The sequence below is a fragment of the Pelecanus crispus genome, chromosome 10 (genome assembly GCF_030463565.1).
Source record: "Pelecanus crispus isolate bPelCri1 chromosome 10, bPelCri1.pri, whole genome shotgun sequence".
Classification (NCBI taxonomy): domain Eukaryota; kingdom Metazoa; phylum Chordata; class Aves; order Pelecaniformes; family Pelecanidae; genus Pelecanus; species Pelecanus crispus.
In genome coordinates this window covers 5,811,223-5,833,834 of record NC_134652.1, presented here as the reverse complement: position 1 = coordinate 5,833,834, position 22,612 = coordinate 5,811,223, and the positions used below count along the sequence as shown (strand labels likewise).

General features: G+C 39.8%; 1 protein-coding gene across 8 annotated transcripts in view; it reads left to right on the top strand.

Annotated features, from left to right (window-relative positions):
- Positions 1 to 3,741: 3,741 nt before the first annotated feature.
- The window catches only part of PLEKHA1 (pleckstrin homology domain containing A1), a 39,807-nt gene continuing 20,936 nt past the window's right edge, over positions 3,742 to 22,612 (top strand). For 6 of the 8 annotated variants that reach the window (XM_075717384.1, XM_075717380.1, XM_075717386.1 and 3 more), the window contains exons 1-3: positions 3,742 to 3,762; positions 19,499 to 19,659; positions 22,369 to 22,425. In XM_075717384.1, the coding sequence (XP_075573499.1) occupies positions 19,519 to 19,659; positions 22,369 to 22,425 (198 nt within the window). In that variant the 5' untranslated portion in view covers positions 3,742 to 3,762; positions 19,499 to 19,518. Of the gene's footprint in view, positions 3,763 to 4,126; positions 4,156 to 19,498; positions 19,660 to 22,368; positions 22,426 to 22,612 lie in introns of those variants that run through there. The other 2 variants (XM_075717379.1, XM_075717383.1) reach the window with 2 other exon arrangements.

Here is a 22,612-nt window from a genome sequence, read left to right as displayed (position 1 = left end):
TCTTGCTCATGTGTTTGCAGTCACAGCCATTGGCAACCCTGAGGTACGAAGGGGGGTTCTTCCCCAGGTCATAGAATCATAGAATCGTTTAGAATCATAGAATCATAGAATGCTTTGTGTTGGAAAGGACCTTGAGAGATCATTGACCCCAACCCCCCTGCAGTAAGCAGGGATTGAACCTGTGAACTTGGCGTTAGGCTGGAAAGACCTTTAAGATCATCCAGTCCAACCATTAACCTAACATTACCAAGTCCACACTAAACCAGTTAAGGGTAGACTAGACTAAACAATGTCCCAAAGTGCCACGTCTACCCATTTTCTGAACTCTTCCAGGGATGGTGACTCCACCACCTCTCTGTCATACTGACAGGAACCTTGAGGAACTTTTGCCTATCTGTCCATTATGGTAAATACTTCAAGTAGGTAATAAATATTACCTAATCAATCCCGTGTCATTGCAGAAAACTCAGACATTCATCCTCTGGGATAAAGCTTTCCTTGGTTGCTAACACTGGAGGTGTCAGCAAAGTAACGACCTCGCCTGATCATACATAGCCCCTTAGAAAAGTCGTCCCACTGAGTTCAGTAACACCCCTCAAAATAGTGCACAGGAGACATACTGCATGTGGATGGAATTTGCAGTACTGAACCCATAAAAAAAAGAACATAGTGAAAGCATTTTGCTCTACACTTAGTAATCCACTGGTCTGCCTTTTTCCTGTTTTTCACTGTAACATAACTGTTAGTTTTAACAAAACCGTTTTGTCTAAGGCAGAATTAATTTCTTTAGAGCAATGAAGTGAGGTTTTGTTCACAGTGCTTTATTTCTGTGTATGTATAAAGTTGCTGAACTTCCTCTGCTGGATAAAATTATCCATCATGAAAATACAATTAGAAAAGTTAAAAATTGGGATATTTTGGACTTGTTGAATGTTTCTGCTTCGTTGCCAGGACATGCAAGATGTGTATTTATATATACAGGGTATATATGTGATATGCATATTTATACCTGTATGACTTTATATTTTATATATATTATCTGTATACATATATAGAGAGATACATATTACTCCTTCTGGTATTACTGTTATACACATATGTTCTTCTGGGAGTTTCCATACCTTGTGACATAAACAGGTGTTCTTAAAGGTGCATATTGCTGCAGGTCACCCACCAAATGTTATTTATTATAGACTCGATTTTGAATAACTGGGATCCCAGCAGGAATTGATGTCCAAACTCTCTTACCTATTTCAGCGATGAGAATCACAAGCCGCTCCTGAGTAAAGGATTGGTACGGATGGGGCCTGCCAGTATTTTTTCCCAGGCAAGAAGGCTGTTTTGAGAATACCTGCCAGCTTTTGAAAACTATGAATAGAGACAACTGAAGAGGAAATAAGTGCCTGTCTCATAATTCTGCTGGAATATACTGGGCTCCGAGCCAATTTCTAAATTGAAATCAGTGGCATTCCATGGGGCAGAAGGCAGTGCAGACTTTATTCCTGAAAATGTTTAGATGTTGCAGAGTAGGTAAAAAATAGATTCTGTCCTTCGTAATCTTTGCATGCCTACTTTGTATTGCAGAAGAATGGGAAAGTAGCTGCACGATCTAATCACTTCACATCTGAAGTTTACCTGTTTGTCTCCGCAGTTTCTTTCAACTGTTACATCTGCACACTCTGCAGAAAGGAATACTGAAAATATTGAATTGCTTCAAAGTCAGTGAGCTCGGCTGAGCTTTAAGTAGCCTGTGGAGCAGTACAATATCATAATGCTAGAACTATGAGCAGCACCCTACTGAACGTAAGTTTTGCTTTAAATCGAGGCATTAGAGATGACTATATTTATGTTTCTATACACATAAGGTTGTCCTGGACATCAAAGATTGATGCCTAAATGGTTTAGCCTGAAGACATACCCTGTTGCACTGTCTGTGTAATTCAGGGGGGAAAAGCTGCATCGGTGGCAGCTGACTTCTCCATCTCACACTGGTCAATGGCTGAGCTCTTCAACTTTTGGTTCCCCACATACATATTTCATGAACATACTTTTGTGAACAGTGCAACTTACAGAATTTGGCTATTTTTAAAAGTTTGTATCACAACTTAAGCAGAGTTCTTTATATACCCAACTGTCTCCTCACTAAATTGCAAACATGGGAAGAATTAGGCCATCTCAAAAAGAAGGTTGCAGTAGTCTTCTGTGATGGAAACTACGGTAAACTACAAGATGAGGTTTGCTACCTGATTCCAATAAAATATATTCCCCCTTTTAAATGTAATCTTCTCCTTTTTTTTTTTCCTTTTCCTGAGTCCTATTATCACAACGCTTGGTTATTCAAACCTTGTTTGGGAGACAGGAGAAAGTATCTGAAAGTTAAGGCATATCAGACTGTAGACTGCCATGGTTTTCATTTGCCACCTTCTGCACGTGCGTTACGAAACGGCTTTTGATCGCACGGCTCTTTGATTGCAAAAAGAGCAGATCGTTTCTGCAAAGGGCTCTTCCACACGCGCTGCGATGGCAGGCCACATCCTGCAGCCGTTTAATGAGCTGCCACAGCCACGGCAGTTCTGTCAGCGCGAGAAATGTCAGATCAGGACCTAAGCGGGGGAGGGACACGGCGCTGGCTACCGCTAATTGTCTGACATGAACTCCAGTAGAACACTGTTAAGTGAAAATCATCAAAAAAAATGTATGAATAATTGTGAATGGAGTCCAGATTGAAAAGCTTCTGGCTCGTGCAGCTGCAGAGTGTGTGACCTAGCCAGGGTTTGATAGGAAAAAGTTGCCATGGGAATGGTACGGCATTGTTTGCGGCTGACTTCAGCCTTATTGTTGTGCTCTGATTACAGCTTTTGTTTCGCTGCGAAGTACGGTTGTTAAATGCCAGCTTGAAACAAAGATGCATTTACATCCAACGGCTGAAGTTCAAGTGATTTCTATTTTTAGAGATATCACAGCTTTAAGCTAGGAAAAAAAAAACCCTCTTATTACGATTTGGGAAAGCGCTAAGCATTTGAGTTTAAACATAGTATATGCTTAGAAGGCGATTCCCATTAAAATCGGTTAAATATCATTACTGGAAATTGTTGTTTGTGCCTAGAACCCCAGTGAGCCATGGCTTCGAAAAGCTTTGAGGCAGCACCCGAGGACAGGCCGCCCGCGAGAAGCGTAGGGGAAGAGCCCCCACACGCCCAAACCGTTCATTCCTTTTCCGTGGGTCCCTCTCCATTACGCTCCATATTAACATCAAACTAGCTGCACGTTCGAAAAAAAACCAGCGCTGCAGAAAACAGGCAGGGTCAGCCGTACCCGTGTAATGGCTGGTTACTCTGCGCGGGGGTACGTTCAGCCCCAGCTCCCCCGCCCGGGCACCACCAGGCCCCGCCGGCCGGGCAGCACCAGGCCCTGCCGCCGCGGAACTACAACTCCCGTCAAGCATTGCGCCGCAGGGCCGCGCCGCACCCCCACAAACTACATTTCCCAGAGGGCCCCGCGGCTCGGTACCGCCCCGGGGGGGGGCACGGGCCTGCGGCGCATGCGCACGGCTGGAGCGGGGCGGGGGCCTCGGCGGTGTCGCCGCGGTCGGTGGCGGCGGCGGTGAAGTTTCTTGGGCGGGAGAAGGGGGCGGGAAGCGAGAGGGCCGGCCGCCCGCCGAACCGGGCCGGGCCGAGGCGGGAGGGCAGCGCGGCAGGAGGCGGCGGGTCCCCGCGCGACCCGGCTCTCCTCACGGGGGCTCCCGGACTGCCCTGGACTCCAGTAAGTGCCGCGGCCCGGGGGGGCTGAGGCGGGGCGGCGGGGCTGAGGCGGCGGGGCTGCCCGAGGCGGCGGGGCTGCCCGGCCCGGCCCGGCCCGGCCCCGCGGGGAAGGCGGCCCGGTTGATGCTTTTCCTTCCCTGCTTGCCCGGCGTTTGAGCGGGCAGGGCACGGTCCCGTTCCCTCGACGCCGCTGCCTTTGTGTGGCTCCTCGGTCGTAACCGCTCCGTGCCTTTCCCTTCCCTCCTCCTCCTCCTTTTTCTTCCTTTGCGTTTGCCCTCGAAGCCGCCGCCTTGGCGTGGGGGCTCTCCCCGTGTTCCACCTCGGGGGCAGTGCACAGGAGGCCGTGCCATAATTGCCCTGGTAAAACAGTCAAGGCTCTGTCACATCCCCAGAGGTAAGAGGATGATCTCATTACCCGTAATGTGTTTTTTTTTTTTTTTTTTTTCTTCTTCTCTCTTCTTCTCAACTTCGGTCTTCGAGCATGATGGGAAGGAGCGATCTTATCTGGGCAGAGCCCTGCAGTGATGGTGCCGGGGAGGGTGCGGGCTCCCGGAGCACCCCGCCTGCTCGTCGGGCCGCCTGCGCTCGCCCTCGGTATTGAAATCTCAGGCTGCAGCTTCAAGGAGAGCCGAGCGTGATTGGGACAGCCAGCATTTGATGGCTCTTTTGCTTTTAGCTTTCGAAGGCGCTAGTTCTGAAGAAAGCTGTTTTGGAAAGCTGTTGCCCGTGCTAGCAGCGCGAGTCTGGGCCTCTGAGTTGTGTTCTAGCTTGGTCGTAACCCGGGCTGGTTATTTACCGAAGCAAAGTGTCTTTAAATGGATAACGTGACTATAAATGGATGTTAAACTGTAACTATTATTGTCATACTTGCAGTTTTTAGCACGTGTAAAATTCGAGGTGTGCATTTGATGTGCTACTGACTTAACACGGACTTAAATACCCTATGTATTGTGCAGTTCCCTTAGGTGTAACTAATGCATAAGCTTCATAAAAGGCATTAGATTATTGCATAAAATGTTTGCAAACTAACATCAAGAGGACAACAGTTTCTCTTTGGGGAACAGGCTCCTGTTTTGAGGGCTTTTTTTTTTTTCAAAAAAGAAAAAGTCTAATTTACACTAATCAAGGTACTATGTTAGTTTATAAGCAAGCAAAAAGAACAGTTTATTTTCAAGTGGGGAAACAGTTATTAATTTGTTAGGCTGAGCATTATGAATTAGGCATGAACAAAATGGTGTTGCTTGTTTGAGTAAAGCTGAGAGGAAGAATTGCTTTTTTTTTTTTTTAAGATTCTTAAGAGCTAGATCTCTCCATGCTTCACCTTCTTACAAAAGCATAGTATTTTTAAAGAGACTACTAGACATCCCTGTGTATAGTAAGCTGAATGGCATCAGCTTTTTTTCTGCCTTCTGACAAGTTGATTACTTGACTAAAAGAAGCCATAACGTCTGTAAAGATACATTTTCTGTCCTCTTCCCATTCCCTAGTCCCATACATGACACTGGAAGATAGAGCCGTATTTGATGATACAGTTTGGGCCTATGAGGTGCCAGCAATAAATAGCTTCTTGCTGTTGAATCCATCAGGGTTTAGGTGTGGGTTTTTTTTTTTTTTCTTTGTTCACTTCCTTTTTCTACTTGGGCTGCATTTATTATGATGCAGCACAAACACAGTCTTTACTGAGTTGGAGCTGTTCATGGCAACTTTGGCTGGTTGCTCTATGATGAGTTACTCTCTTACTGAATTTACTATACTGCACTTTTAAGGATGGGGTTTTTTAATACTTTTGGTTTGAAAGTAGTTATGAAGCATGATGAAGTCTTGTATCAGTTTATTTCACGACTGAGCTACAGGTGCAACTTTAAAGCAAATACGGTAGTCCTTGAGAAGGTCTATACATCCAATTACATATAGGAAGACTTCTTTATTGCTTGCTTTCATGAGGCTCCACATTGGATAAATTCATAGGACACTCGCTGCATTCTAGTAAGTCTTAACAGTGGGTTTGGAACAGTGGACTTGCCTTTTAGGTCCCTGCAGTCTTATCTACTACTGGTTGTTATTTTTACTTGAGAGAGTCACACAAGTAACAATACATAAAACTGTCAGGCATGTAAAGCAGGGAAGTGTAGAAGTGCTGTTTTCCTGTTTGTCACATGAATAAGTGTTAAAAGTGGGCTGAAATCTCTCATGGTAGAGAAAGATTCTTAGCCTGGTTGATATTCAGAGGAGAGCCTTTTAATTCAGGCATAAATAAGCACTGATGCTGCAGAAAGTGATAATTCAGGAGATAATACATGGGATTTTTGTGTATCCTAGATATCACTGAATGCTAGACTGCTGGAGACAGCTTTGCATAAAAAGTAAAACTTCGTGTGACTCTCTTGTGTTCTTTTTGCAGTTATTAAACATTGCAATTTTATTTTATAGAATCATAGAATCGTTTAGGTTGGAAAAGACCTTTAAGATCATCCAGTCCAACCATTAACCTACACTACCAAGTCCACACTAAACCAATCAAGGGTAGACTAGACTAAACCATGTCCCGAAGTGCCACATCTACCCGTTTTTTGAACGCTTCCAGGGATGGTGACTCCACCACCTCTCTGGGCAGCCTGTTCCAATGCTTGACCACTCTTTCTGTGAAAAAATTTTTCCTAATATCCAATGTAAACCTCCCCTGGTGCAGCTTGAGCCCATTTCCTCTCGTCCTATTGCCAACTGCATGGGAGAAGAGACCAACACCCACCTCGCTACAACCTCCATTTTGTTAGTGTGGAAAATTTCATTTCGAGTTAGTAAGTTGTAAAGATGAAATTTATTTTCTTAAGCTATTTCTGTGTTTTATAACTACAGTTGGCCTCATGTTTCATTGTATAGCTATGCATTTCAAGGGTGGAAATAAAGAAAAAGTTGCACAGTAGGTCACTGACAGGTATATTGCAGTGTTTAAATGTTTCAGAGGAGCAGATGCTTTCATACAAATTAGAGAATAGACAAAAGAAGAACCAGTGTATGAATAAAGTAGGAAGCATCGTAATGCTTTTCCTCCTCCTCCTTTCCCCCGTACTCGTTCTTCCTCAGGAGTAGTAACTGAGTGACAGAGAGAAGACGCGCGCGCACGCACGGGAAATAAAGAAGGCGCGTACATGAGGAAAAGACCCGAATGCAGGAAAAGGCCTTGGTTTCTCCAGATAGCTGTGGCTTATTTCAGAAGACAAGGAAGCTATATCAGTAGGAATAATAAAGGGTGACTGTATGTCAGAGTGTTAGTGTAGAAGAGAGGAAGTGCAAAAGTCAGTTTTTATTGACTGTAACAGATTAGAAAAAACTCGAGGACATTACCGAAATGTGAACAGATCTCTGCTTGTAATACAGTCTCCAGTGTAGCATTGGACATAGCCCAAACTGCCAGGCCTGCAAAATTCTTAATCTATTTTAGTAGATTTAGAATTCCATCGATGTCTTTATTACTAAATGTTCCTGGTTATTTAAGCTGACAGCTATCATAGTAAATGTATTTCCTTCAAAGTGCAGCAAACCAGCAGCACTGGGAAGTGAGTGCACATTGTAGGTCAGAGGTTTCCTTGCATGCCGTGGTATGCACTTTCTTGTATCTGGCTGTAGGTCAGTGTTTGTCTAAACAGCTTGTGATACAAGGGCATGTATCTTTCTTGCAAGATGTTTTGGGTTTTTTTTTTTTTCCCCTGATAACTATGAGCCATAGAAACAGTCTTAGAAAATATTTAATGAGGTTTGGAGCCAAACAAACCTTTGTGCAGTTGTATAATTGCATGAAAATACAGGATAGTAACTTACTTCAGTGCCAAAATATGGGAATTTAGGTAACTGGCTTTAACATAAAACATTTTTACAAAGTGGAACAAGTGCTGTAGATGTCACTAGGAGGCAAATAGGAAACTAGGATACAAGAAATACAACCATCAGTACATGTATTCTTTTGTTTTTGAGCCTAAATGCAACAAGACATGGCTAGAAGTGTTGCTCTCAATGCTTTATAAAATTATGTAAGAAACATAAATATCAAAATTCCAGTGAGCTGATCTGACATATAGAAATAATGTAGCTGCTTTTTAAAAATTACCTGCTGAAGAGGTCAGAGTAACAAGTATGGCTCAAGTTCAGGCTTTGAAGTTACACTTTAATGCACAGAATGAAATGAATTGGAATGGGAGATATGGCTGAACTGTTTCGAAATCTTTTCTCTCTTAACCCTGAGCTCTGAAATTAGGACTTTGAGAATTTGTAGGTCTAAGGTCATCTTGATACATGCTGTAGACTAGATTTGAGAAACATTTAGATAGGTGTTTGTATATGGCTCAGATTTATAAATAACACCTTCCTGTTAGTGCTAGGTAAAGCAGCAGGGTTTTGTTACTGTTGAGGAAGGAAGCTTGGTTCATTGTCTCAGCACTAAGCAGCATTTTCTTCCTCCAGGGACTTGCAGAAGCATCTAGAATGTGTAGGTGTTTCTTTAATCTTGGAGAAGGAACTTATTAAGCTTTCTGGTGCAGAACTGTATGAGCCACTTTTAACAGATGTTATCTGCACAAATAGGGAGTTGCAGGTCTGGTAGACATTTGTGGCATTCAACAGTTTAAACAGTTTTCAGGTTTGAACATATGCCTTTGCCTTGAAAATCTGAATACTTTCAGGTATTTTATGTAGAAGAAAGGTGGTTCAATGGTGAGGTTGCTGCTCTGGGACTTGGGAAACAGGTTCAGCTCACTGTGTTGCCAGAAGCTTCCTGTGTGGCCCGGGACAAGCTGCTTCTGTGTCCCTCCATTCTCATACTGAAACTGCAGAGCAGTAGCAGCTCTCGGCATCGCAGAAGTGGTACAGGGATATGTCAGTCAGGTTTTGATGGGTTCAGGTGCGGTGGTAACATGGGGCATAAAGCTCCCGTATGCTAGGAAGGAGAGATCCAAGAGACTGCCCAAGTTTAAAGCTAGGGGTAAGCTCCAGGCAGAAGGAGTAAAATCAGAGGGGAAAAAAAAAGTTTTGACTGGAAATCTCTTGGATCAGTTAAAAAGAGAGAAAGCAAGTCCTTAAAAATTTAAGGGGTACTGCATTGCTTTGTTTACTTAAGAAAGTACAAACACAATGCTTAAAAAAACTTGAATGAACCAGGCAAAATTTTTCTATTATGATTCTGCCACACAAGGCGCAATAGCAAAGCTGTCTCTGTTCCTCTGTCGACTGTTCTCTTCTTTGGAAAACGCTTTTAATTCTAGGTAGTCATTACATCCAAATGTTTTAGCTATCAGTTTTGTTCATTTGTTCTGCTGGCATGATAGACAGAATCTCTTAAATTCAGTCTGATTTATTATCTTTTCCTGTGAAAGAGGATGAGAAAAGATCGGCTTGTCTACCTCCCCACTCTCCTGAGGGGGAAAAGAATTTGCAGCCACCTCCAAACAGCAGTGTCTTTGGTAACTTTATAAAGCCAAAAGTATTTCGGATTTAAAATCCTTGTGGTGGGAAATACAAGATGGTGTTGTAATTGCTATAAACTGAAAAGGTAGACTAGACAGCAATTATCAAGCTTTGCAAATGTGTTTTCATTGTCGAGAGTCAACACTCCCAGGAACAGTCTCTCTATACTGGCAGGTGATAAATTCATTAGTTTAGTAAGTAATTATTTTGATGTGTATGCTTTCCATGAGTGCTTTGGTACCCGCCACATTTACATCCCATGTCCAAGAAAATATGTTTGAACTTGTTCAGACTAGCGACTTAATTAAGTGTTCTCCTGTTAAGCGCTAAAACAGTTACATGTTGGGTTTGTTGTAAGAGCGAGCAGTCCTCTTAAAAGTACACTTCAAAAGGTGTTGTTAAATATATTGGTTAACTCTTTAGGGAGGCTTATAATAACAGATGGAAACAGGCCGTACTAATAATTCATCTGGCAAGTTTTTTCTGTAACTAGTAGACTCAGTGCCTGTGTCTGCACTAGTGCTGCAAAGTTAGATAGCAGCGCTTACAGGGTGTTCGTGCTTCAGAAGTGTTCCTGCTTATTCAAGGCTTCAGGCTTTGGTTGTTTTTTTTTTTTTTCCCTCATTAACTTTTTTTTCCTTAAATCAAGTTCACTGTAGGTGCTGCAATTTATTTATACTTACACTGCCTTCCTAATTTGTGCTGGTGCCCTGATTTTTGGGTGGAGAAGCAGGATTTCTTTAGGAGGTCTATTTGTTCCCTTCTTGGGGGAGGGCTGCCGTACAGTATGTGGAAAACCAGTCTGTTGTATACTCATGGTAAGTTCAGGATTTCCAGGCATGTTGTTGCACATACACAGGACTTGGCGATTCTGCTGGAGTATTTCCATCTCGCTGTGTATAGGTCAGGCAGGAATCCTGCAAAGTGCCAGGAGCCTGGTGACTTCCTGGTAGTATTGGAATTACTCTGTAGGTGGAGCATTGTAACTCCCTGTATGCATCGTAATTTACGCTTTGAGAAACACCAGTGTCAGTGCAGAACAACAGCTGTGCAGTAAACTGGTATTTGTGTCACTGCACAAATAACGAGGAAGGGTGAAGAGGAAGGTTAACAACCAGACATGGCCTGTACCTGACGTGAGGACAATTCCTTGGGCTCACGGCTTGCTTCCATGGAGGAAGGCTGCTGGAAATGAATTGTGTGAGAAGTTATGGTGAAGTATGTGCTTCAGGTGAAGTGCTAGCTTGCTGGCACTATGCTACAAAACCTATCATTGCAGATAAGCTTTTGCTTTATGGGATTTCTCTCTATGTCAGGTGAGACTTTTGTTAAATACATCAGAGTGGGATTTCATTTTCTTAATTTAAGAAGTGTAAAAAAGCTGGGGGGGGAAGGTAATGACCTGAAACCCCTGCCATTTGATGGGAGCTTCATTTTCTCCTCCCGCCGTGGTAAAGAGGAGCTGGCATGTGTTCTGTAAATGAGTATTGGTTCGCTGACATGAGGCAGGCAAAGCCTTATTCTTCCTAAAGAACTTTCACTAAACTTGTGCTTACCGAAGAGCTCTGAAATTAGTCCTAATCGCTGTGAATCCTTGTGTAGTAGTAACATGACTGAGAAGTCAGCTAGATTCTGGAGGAAACATCTAGTCCTCGCGGTAGCAGGAATTTTGGACCCCATAGTGGCTTGTACAATGAACTGAACGTGGTCTCTACTGTCAAGTCCCACAGCATTAAACTAACAGTGAGGTGAAATCTTAATGGCAACAATTCTTCCTTCCCAAAGTATTAATGTAGGTGAACCATTGCATTTTTTGTTATTCTGCATTGAATTTGCTAAATTGGTTCTGTAAAATCACATTTGATTGTTGGTGACTTGCTTTGTGTGCTTTGGTTTCATTAAATCTTTTTACATTTTTAAAAAAGGTCAAACCAAATATTCATCTGATAGTGTTCTTTTCATTGTTTGATACTTTAAATGTATTCGGCTATTCAGAGCTGGCTTTAGAGTGTCTTAAATGTATGGTTTAATGGAATTAGTCTGAATGTGATATTCTTGCATTTAAATTTGGAACTTGCCTTTGGATCTGTATGTAAAAGGTAATATTTTACTACTGCAACGCTCTTTAAGTTTCCCTCCCTTTGGCTTCTACCCAATGTTTTCAGCACATTTTGGTGCTACTAAGGCAGCTCATTTTTAAGTAGTACTTTCAAAATTAATTTAACACACTCATGTGCATGCTGCTATTTCTTTAACACTCTGTGAAACCTGTAGAAGATATTTTCAACTTGTTAATTTCCTAACCAGCTGGCCTTTTGATTTTTTGCGTACTTCACAGGAAGAAGGTGTATGTTTGATTGTGCTGCTGAGTTTGTACCCAAGATTCAGGTGATAATCAGCAACATTGGCTCAAAAATGGCAAACTTTTTTATTTTAAACCAGCCTCACCTTTTTGTATTGAACTTCCTCAGGTCAAATAAGCTTCATCAGGATTTGTAGTTTGATGGAGAGATAGTCTTAGTGCTTCAAAGTCATTGGGATGCTTTTGAGACTCCTGCCCTTTCATATTAGAAGTCAACTTTGAGTTGAATTTGAAATAGCTGGCAGTATTTGGAGTCTGAGTTCTCAGAGTCGTTGGCCTAGATGAAACAGTTACTAGTAATAGAAATTAAACAGGTTTTTTACTAATGAGTAACTAGTAATAATAAGTAATCCTAATAAGTAATGTGCTTATTCCCTGCTTAATTTTTAATTTGGTTTAGTTGTCATGAGTGGAACAATTTCTATAGACTAATGCATGTAAGCATTTTCAAGAACAAGGATCTGATTTGTCATATTTGGAGTTTTACAGCACTTAAAATTTTGAAAAGGCCCGTAATAACATTAAAAATAATTGTAAATAATAATCAACTCTGAACCTGCATTATTAAGCATTCTAACTAGTCTGTAACTGAAATTAATAAGCTTTTAAAAATATGTTTTGAGATTGTATGAGATAAGTCAAAGTGAATTGGTGTGACTATATTTTGTTTTCCTCTGTTGTACTCATCCCTCTGGTTAAATCTCATTTTGAGTAACTTTGTGTTACCTGGACTTAATATGAAGTGCTGAAAACTGTACTTCTGACTGTTGTAAAAACCTTGTGTTATTGATCATATTCTTTCACTGTCTTTTAATTTTGTTATTTTACTTTATTGCTTTCTAGGCTAGTCATCACTTATAAGTTATTAATAGATTAATGCCGAGAGTGTCTTTTATAACGGCCTCATTGCACAGGATGCTTCCTTTTATTTGTGTTAACTTAGTGCATTTAGAGGGACGATTAAAATACTTGTTTTAGCTAGGCAAAAAACATTAATAGGTGTGTTTTTCTTGTTTTGGCTGTCTTAAGAGATTAGTGATAGAGGAATTTTGCATCCTGCGCAGTGCATTTCCTCATTTCATCATATCCCAGAGCCTTTGGCTGCTATTACAAATACCTTAAAATGGAGGAAAGGGATTAAATTGAGAGCATGACACATCACTTGCAGAAATTCCCGCAAAAGTTTTTGAGGAAGTACCGCAGAAATTCCTGCAAAAGTTTTTGAGGAAGTACCGGTCTGTTCCATGGTGGAACTTGTAGATCAGTATTTGAAATAGGCCAGCGGATGATGGATTCGGGTAACTTCGAAACATTTTCCTTAGAACCCCAACCTTCCCCTAAAACATACTGAAATTTTTACCTGGACAAAGGTAACATTACTGCAGTTTAGCCTAAAGGTTAAGAGCTTGCGCATGGATTGATGTCGTTGTCCGTGGTGGATTGCGGCTTTCTGGCGAGCAGCGTGCCTAGAGCTGAGGGGCAGACCGAAACGGCTGTGAAAAACCTTAACTGCTGATGTAGTAGGGAGGCGGGGGGTGGTCTGGGTTAATTAATTGCATCTTTTGTGGTTAACTTCATCTCAGTTTCTTGGTTCAGTTTGAGCCAACTGTTTCTCATTGGCATATTGTACCAACGGTCTTGGGGTGTTGGTGGTTTTACTGGATTCAGTCTGTACTGAAGGAAGGTATATCAAACGATATACTTCGACGCATTTCTGTTGTAAAATGTATATTGTTAATAAATGTTGGTTATATGTGGATGTTGAAAGCACCCAAGATTAATGCTGTAGCATTTAAGTAGTAGATAGTATGGAATAAAATTATAGTCATTTGGCTTAGAATCATAGAATAGTTTGGACTTGCTGAGGTGCACTGGAAAAGAAGGGAATAGTTGGCTTCCCCTGATTTAACAAGTCTTCCTGGAAAACAGCAGATCAGATGCGTTTTGAAGACAGTGATGACTGAGTAAGACTTAAGTGCAAGGTGAGACTGCTAGTTTTGTTAGATGATTCATCAGTGCAAATGATGATTCTTCTATATTGTGGCCTGGTTGGCAGTTGGATTAGATGCTGAGGGAGGGATATATTGTTTGATATGCCTCAGTCTGATCAGGGATAGGAGAGGTCAATGCTACTGGTACTTATTTCAGTTTTTTTAATTTTGAAGACTAACTTCTTATGCTTAGGAATTCTTTTCCAGGTGAATACTGGCCTTTTGCAGCTGCTTTTTTTCCTTCTTCTTGACCACTTTAGAGAAGGAATCTAAATTTAGCAGTCAGCATATCCTGGAGACTTCCAATTCTCGTTTGTAGATGTAGTTAAAATGTTGCTAATAGTTTCGTATGCAATTCATGTGCATGTGTCTTCTCTGTTTAACAGAAGCATACAATGTCTGTTGTGCCCTCCAGAACAGAAGTGAATCAGTGAAGGATCTTTGGGAAGTAGCTCAGCGTGTCATTTTAAAACAGTCCATCCTAAAATATCTTTGGTTGTTGTCAGAATTGTACCCAAGTCATTTCTCCAGTTCCTGGATTAGTGTTTTTCTGTCATGTTTTGGGTACTTAGAAAATTGTGGCTTTAAGGGGTTTGTGAAAGATGAGCAGAGACATTGTCTTTCAGCCTAAATTATCTATATGGTGTTCTGCCTCTACTGGAAGGTTTTCAAGGGGTTGAAAATAAAGATGTTTGAAGAACTGTCCTGGATGTTGTTTAAGGTTTATGTGACTTGTTTTCAGAGGCTGTTCTGAGCTGGTTGTCTCAGGGTTTGGGGGTTTTTTTTGCCCCCCTCTTCTTTGTTGTCCTGGATGTATGCAAGAAGGAAAGCTTTCATTGCTGTGTTCTTCAAGGTATAAGCAGGGTAACTCATCCCTTACCCTTGGGAGTCAGTAAATGGAGTAAATGGCCAGTAAAAGAGATGACCAACTGGAGAGTGGCTGATTTACAGCAGGAAGCTGATAGTAATTGCCTAGGCAAAAGCCAAGAGCGCTCAATAATTAAGCTGTCCCTGGAACTGCAGGAAGACTGGAGACTGCTGGGGATACTGCTTACCTTCCCTTTGCGGCGATGGAGCTGGTTTAAATAGTAGAGCTTAAAAAGGGGGGGTGGGGAGCAGGGGTGGGCATGACTCATGGCATCATTTTATATTTATCAAGTGTAGTTTTACAAATGTTGTTCATCATTTCATAGGGATGAGTAAGTAGTAGTGTATGTTTTTCAGTATTCTTAGCTAATAGAAAAAGAACCCCAAAGTCATCTCCTGTGGTAAGTTAAATCCAAAGTTCAAAATGTCCATATGCTAATAGAGCAGGAAGTAGAAGTGTTACTCTAAAGAAATATAATAATAATAATAAAATTATGCACAAAGCTTGGGGAAAACACATGTAAAATAAAGCTAAAAGGTATTAAGGAGCAGTGCTCAGCTTGCTGTATTTCTTGTTCGAGCTTTCATGTGGATAGCGCAAAGCCTATTGCACGGTCATTTATTCATACGAAGTTCCACTTTCTCTAGTAAGCCAGTGGTCTGTGGTTTATGCCTGCTTGTGGAAATCAAGCATTAGCTGTCAAAGGAGACGGGGCCATGGAAACGTTACCTTGCATGCCACTTTAATAGTCTTGTATAGACTTCGTACTTGAAAATACGGAGGCTGCAACCAAACTGTAAAGGGGGTGAACTCAAGAGCAGGTGCTGGTGTGAAACTAAAAATAGAAATTAATGTAGGAGAGCTTAAGCAGTTTGTTAGAAATGGTTAAAACGAGATGCTTGTGTACCTCTGCAGGTTCTAGTCGTGCAGTCATGCATTTACAGTTACAGACTGGGAGAAGGGGATCTGTGATTTTTATTTATAGTGGTGCCAAGGAGGCCAGGCAGCCTTCGGTTTGTGATATAAATGTTGAGGAATGTTGGTGTATGGTATACCCGAGGGGAAACGAGTGGTGAGAGGGGAAATCTGAGAGAAGCTGGGCTGATGAGGTATGTACCTACTTAAATTAGTTCACTGCCACTGGAAAGAGGGATGTAAGACTTCAAAAATAAATGAGACCTCCTGTTTGGATTATAACACAACCCTCCAAGAAGGAATTTTAAGGAGCTGAGAGTTTTCTGAATTCTGACATATGAGTGTCAATATACACCACAAAATGGGATTTCAAAAATATTTTAGCTTCTGGTGGATTATGGCGAGAGCCAAGAGGAAATGGACCACAGGGATATTTTTTTCTGAAGTAGCACTATGTCATTGACCCATGTCTCCTCCCTCCCCTACTCCAGGGAGGGAAGGCAAAATAAAATGAAGTTGTATGTAATCCATTCTAGGTTTGAAGCCTTCAGTTTTTCTCTCTTAAGAACTCATAATCTTTTTACAATATTTGATTCTAAAAGTGCACAGGAGAGTTATTACACTGTTCTGTGCTGCAGAAAATAACTAAGTGTGCAGTAATAAGAGCTGCAAAATGTACAGAGACTTGAAGATTCTTGTTTTATAGTGGCCAAAAGTAATAATTTCATGAAAAATAAATCATATCTATGTAAGACAGGATCTGTATTCTGAAGACACTTCTAAGCTGAAGTTCTGGTGAATCATTAGGCTGGTGATCTTCCAGCCAGATTTCTTGCGCTGAAGGATTAATGTTGGAGTTCTGCAATTCCTTTTATGAATCTTTAGAAGTAATGTGGTAATTCTGTCTTCGTTGCTTTTTTGGTCAATCTGGAGTTGCCAGGAAGGGTGTTGTAGCGGTGGTTTTGTCGTGTGTGTTCAGTTGCTTTAGTAACTGAAGAAAGGCGCAAATTAATTTCTTTATGTGCACTACAAATTGTGGTTCATTAATGAACGCTGAATAGAATTGGTATTAATTTACAGTGGAATCTTGCCAAGGTGTAATATGATGGAAGCAGACTTTTAAAACTGGAAAACAATTGCATGATTTCATGTTTGATTTCAATTTTATTATAAAGTTAGGTTTTTTTAATCTCTTATTTTTTTAAGAGCATCAGTCTGGTAGATGTAAGTAATCTGTGAGGAATGTTGAACTAATCTGAAGAAAACAGCAGTTATACAACGTAAGTTTTAAAATTAATGGTAGTTTATCCTGTATTTTCATCAGAGGACAAAGGAACTGCAAATAGTAGTATTTTGTAGGCGAGAAATTAGCTAGTAGTACTTTGAAATAGAAAATCTGTATGAATTTAAAGGGTTTTCTGTGAAAATTGGTTTATTGACAAATAAGAGAAAGCTTCTGAATTTTGTCTTTTGCCCTGGAAAAAAAAATTTAAACTGTTGGAGTAGTTCAGCTTTAGCTAATTGTATGCTCATAATGGAGCATTATGAGTATCCTCCTTCAGTTTTTCATAAAGTTTTTTTGAAAGATAGATGCTTTAACATCCTCTTGGTTTTATTCAAGGATTCTTAATCAGTTTGTATCTTGTTTCAAAACCAAGTTTTCCTTGTTTCATTTTCTTCAAATCTGCAGAGAATAAAGCTTAAGCCTGCTTAAACAGGAAGCCAGACAGCAATATTTGCTTTTTTTAGGCACAAGGCTTTTCTGGGCTTCATAAACTGTTGATACTAAGCTGAAATTGTGTCCCGGAAGTGCTGTATATTTTGTTGAGGGACCACCTGGCGCAATTGAGGACAATCCTGGTAAATGACAAAGTTTTTTAATTCATTGAAATGAAAACAATGCGCGATGCCAAGTTCTGCCTGCTTAGAAGTATAATTTAGAGGATAGCTACCCTTTAAGCTTGCCCCTAGCTACAGATGTGTTTATAGTGAGATGTTACTTCAGTGTAAGTGATCCCAAGAGCCAGCGCGTGAGTTGCTGATGAATGCTTGTTACCATGATGATATTGTCTTAAGAGTGCTCAAGTGTTTGTTTTTGCTGTCACTTGTAACTGTACCTCGGTTGCAGAACACATCTTAGATCTGTGATATTAAAATTGAGGAACATGCCAATAAAATTTAGATTACCTTAGTAAATTTTGGTACTTTATTGACGAACAATCCTATGCCTTTGAAGATTTAAACCATCATTGCATACCTTAAATATGGAGACTCTTTACCTTTTGGAGGTGGAAAGAAAAACACATCAGTCAGGTGTTTAATGGAAGGTTTATACACATCTCATGTCCTTGTAGCTATATAGAAAATGTCTTGCATCTCGAGCAAAAGTGTGTTAACTTTGTAATACACAAAAATGCATTTAACTTTAGAATTAATAGCTTATATTTAAAATAAAACAAACCACTAACATTTTTAGTACTCCATCATCACTATGATATTGCAATCTCTTCAACTTGTTGCAAATACTGCTGAATTGAGATTGTTAGATCTGGATCCTGATGCCAAACTTAATGTATCAGACTTGAGTTCGCACCAGAGGATTAGTTTGGTGTTGGGCACAAAAGAGGTTAGTTATTTTACAGATTGACGTAAATGACTTAAAACTGCTTACTAGAAATTCTTCTTGTACAGTATCCAAATCATGATAATAGATTTTAAAAAAAAAAAAAATCTCAAAGTGGTTGAAGCAAAATCTGACTAGTATTCTAATTAGTCATATAAAAGGACAATTGGAAATACAAGCACATATCTACATGTTTGTATATCTGATCCCCAAAAATAAATATATGTTTATCTGTATATCTGATTCCCCAAAACACTTTAAAATGTGCCTAACCATATATCATGTTTTACTGTCGTTTATCAATAGCTAGCTACAGATATTTATTAGGTGTCTGTCTCATTGTGTGTGTGTATAACTATATTTAAATCGAATAACTTTAAGCAAGGAAATAGTAAAGGAAAACAATTTCAAGAAATATTAAAAAGAAACTTGCATGTTACACAGTGAAAGCTGGAAGATGGTATGAAAAGTGTGAAGTGCTTAAACCTTCTATGTCTCATGTTAATATTTTTGGATATGTACTATTTCCGAGTTTTGTAACAATGTAAAGAAGACTGAATTCTTTTTTCCTGCTCTGGGAAAACTGGCATCAATGTGATTTTCATCGTATGTAAATGTTGGGTTATTGCCATTTTTAGATGAGCATGCAAATTTATCTTTGGTCTTACAAGGCTGGCTCTTAAGGTAAAATGACTGTCCTGTAAAATAAAAGGAAGCAAAAGAAAATGATGCAATAGCCTGCAGTAAGACAGAGCCATAAAAGGTGAAGCAGGCAAAATGGGAATAGGTGGTCAGCAGTACAGATTTTTATTTCTTTTTTAAGAGCAAAACATAAAAAGGCAAAAAGAAGGCCCAAAACCCAAAACAAAAAAAAGCCTACCACCCTCAAACTGAGTGCCACGTGGATATTGAGGATTTCAGTTCTGGACTGGGAAGTGTGTTCACATCTCTGTTACTGCACGTACAACTTCATTTTGACTACTTTAATATATAAGGATGAAAAGATGTCTGTTCTTAGACATTGTTAGACATGAAGTTCTTTTTGTAGGGGAAAAGAAAAATACGAACTATGTTCCTAAAAGCCTTTTTGCTGAATTTGCTTAAGCAAAATATGAAAAATCATGTTGGACAGTAGAGCTGCTGACAAAGATCCTTTCTTGACCATGAAAGGCAATGTCAAAGAAGGAAGTGTAAACCTAGTTGTGAAGGAGAATCTTTAATTATTCTTTAGCGATCTTGTAAAAGCTAGTCTTGATGGTTGTCTACTATTTACCAGTTTTACAAACCACATCTTTGCACTTAGGGTGTTAGATATCCTAAGCATATGCTTCAAAGAAGTAAGAAAGACCTAAAAATTCAGTGGTGGTGGTTGGGGGAAACAGCTACGCTTCACTTACTCTTCTGTAGAAACTTCTTTAAGCTACTAGCTGAAACTGCTCAAAATGTCATGGGTAGGCACAGAACAGTCTTAAAATTAGTAACAAGGAACTTTGCTTAACTTCTGTGCTTTTTGTTCTGCAGTGTGATGTTCAGAGTCAGAAATGCCTTATGTGGATCGTCAGAATCGCATTTGTGGTTTCCTAGATATTGAAGAAAATGAGAATAGTGGGAAATTTCTGCGGCGGTACTTCATTCTGGACACACGAGAAGACAGTCTGGTATGGTACATGGATAACCCACAGGTGAGGTGTTTTTGGCAATAATTATCTGGCTTCTATCAATATAAACTTTTTAGATTTTCAACAAATTTACTTGAGAAAATGGGGGTTAATATTAATTTACGGACCTGGAAGCTGGTGGGGGGAGTTACAGAATTGAAATCATTGTAAATCAGTGTCTCCTCTTTGCTAATAAGTGCAGTATTTTAAAGCAAAAATAATTCATATTTCTGTTTAAAACATTACCAATTGCAGCTAATAGTAAAACATTAAAAAGAACTCAAACATCAGTGAATTGCTGATGGGAGAATCGGGGATCAGATAGGAATCTGAATTTGATATCACAGTAAATTAGTTATTTGTTTTGAATCATGATGTGCTTGCTATATTTATTTTGTTTTCTATCAAGTGTCTTGAACGTGTATTGGAGGTTCTGGCAGGCACTAGGTAGTGCTGTATAATATAACCAGATGAGCCAAATCACATACTAGTTTCATTATTTCAGGTCACTGAATTCACTTTTAACCTGTGTGGCAGTCTGTAGTTTTCCTGGCATTGCTTGGGTCAGTTAGCAGTTTTATGTTACTTTACTTCAACTGAATCAGTCATTGAAAAGCAATTTCTAATGATGCTTGCAGTTCCAATACAGCGTGAGTGGTACGCAAATGTGAAAAGCTTGTACCCATCGTGATGGAGAGCATCCTTTATGTAAAAGTTAATTTTACAATGCACATGCATCAATGTGTTTTCTAGCATAGGGGAGAACAGATAATTGCTTCGCGTTTGGGTGCAGAGACTGTGAAAGCGTAGTATCTAGGTCAGCTGACAACAGTCTTCCCGAAGAACATTTGTGTACCATTCTGCCAGGAAGACCACAGTTAAAATGCAGTAGAAGCCTGCTGTTCAAAGAAACCAATAAAAAAAACCCAAAAACAACCCCCCCAAAAAAAACCAACCAAAAAAACCCCCAACCCCAAAACAATTAAACGATGTGTAGTTCAATGAATGTGACTTGTGACTGAAGCACTCAGAGGCTCTTAGTGAGGAGAAAAAGAAATAATTTCTGGAAATAAGAGACTTAGAACGTTTGATCTCAACAAGTGATATGAAGCAGTTCTTTTCTTCGGTTTCTCCTGTGATATAACCAGGGCATGTGGGCAAAAACTTGAATTGCTGTAGAAATTGCAGTTCATCGGAAGTTCTAAGACTACTGATACTTGCAGTGCACACATCTTAAAGTTTTTAGTTTAGGCTTTCTTTTTTTTTTTTTTTTTTTTTTTTTTTTTTATGTTTGAGTTCATGCACAAATGAGAGGGTCCCTTGCAAGGGGCAAGTTGAAGCTTCTTGATTTTCTTCCACTGCTGCTTTAATTTTGGAACTAAAGAACTGCAGAGCTTTTATAGAGCCACCATGTGGAGACCATTCTTAATCCTTGAAGTGATGAAACTCGGCGTATAGGATGAGTCTGTGGTGTGTGCAGAACTTCACTGGGCCCTTTGTTGCTGATAGAAGTGCTCTATTCCTGTCTGAAAATCAGTTCAGCTGTTCAAAGAAATAATGCTTTTAAGTCCACCATTAACCACACATTATTATCCTAATATAAAGATTATAAAACTGCTGTATGCTGGTATCAAAATCGTTCTGATGAAGTAAAACGTGAATGTATTTATTTGGACAGAGTGGGAAGGCTTTTTTTTTAATTTCAGTGTTACCAGTCCTATAGTAAACCTAACCTACTTCTTACCTTTGAAATATGAATGGAGTAGAAACCAATTATTTGTTTGTCTTTCTGACTCTGTGGGTAGCGTTAGGCTCCTCTTTGCCATGTGGAAGTTCATAAGGCACTACGGAATAATGAAGAACACTTTAGCTGGGGAAAGGATCAGCAAGCAGATGCAGTACCATTCTTACGGTCTCCAGGGAGGCCTGTAGTGGGAAGAATGATACTGTAACATGAAGGGCCCTTTTGAAAGTAAAAATTGTAATGGAAAAAAGTATATGGAAAACAATGCTGTATTTAAAGGAATAAAATCAGGAAGACTGTTTCATCAGAAACAGCTAATAAAAAGTTAACCATGGTTTGTGATGCACGGTTCTTCAACTGTTGTATTACTAGGCTACTAGCTGATTGTGAATAGTAATGTAAATGTTAAGACTAGTGTGCTAAGCAAGGATGTAAAAACAACGGACAGCTCCTTTTTGGACTGTAAATATACTTAGGCTTAACTGCAACTTTAGGAATTATTGTGGTCTTTCCCTGCAATAGCTTTAATATTAAATAAGACTCTGATTTTTCAATCCGTTTTGGAAAATGCGTGGGATGGCCTTTGAAGTATCTGACATAATAGATGAATGTCACTCCTTGTCCCTTCCACCTCCCCTGGTCAAAATACATAGGACGCCAACATCTGTTAAGGAAAAAGTGTTCTTTCCGGATTTCCTGGATGCAGCCCTGCAAGAATCCTTTTTCCTCTAGTAAAATACATAAACCTCTGAAACAATTACTATTTGTATTGTTTCTAGCAGTCTTTCTGTTTTTAGTTGATTAACAGATGTGTGTATAATAAACAAGTAGTTTAGATCCTGTTTCAAGTATGCATTGTGTATTGTCTATAAAAACACGTAGGATTTTCTTTTTGTTTGTGGAATTGAGTTATTTGCTTTTTATGCATAAACACTGACTGTGATATGAAAATAAACGAGTTTCACTTTGTAACATATGATCTGTTTCAGAATCTTCCTTCTGGATCTCCACCTGTTGGAGTTATTAAACTTACCTATATTTCAAAGGTAAGATAATATGTAAGACACTTGTTGCTAAATTTTGGTGATAACTACCAAGGGCTCCTTTTGAAAGCCTCAACTTTAGACAATTTTAAAGCCCTTTATGTAGCGCATGGGAATCTTTTTGCTTGTGTGCTACTCGTGAACTTAAGGAAAGTGTTAGCAACACTTCAACAGTATCAGGTTAAAAATA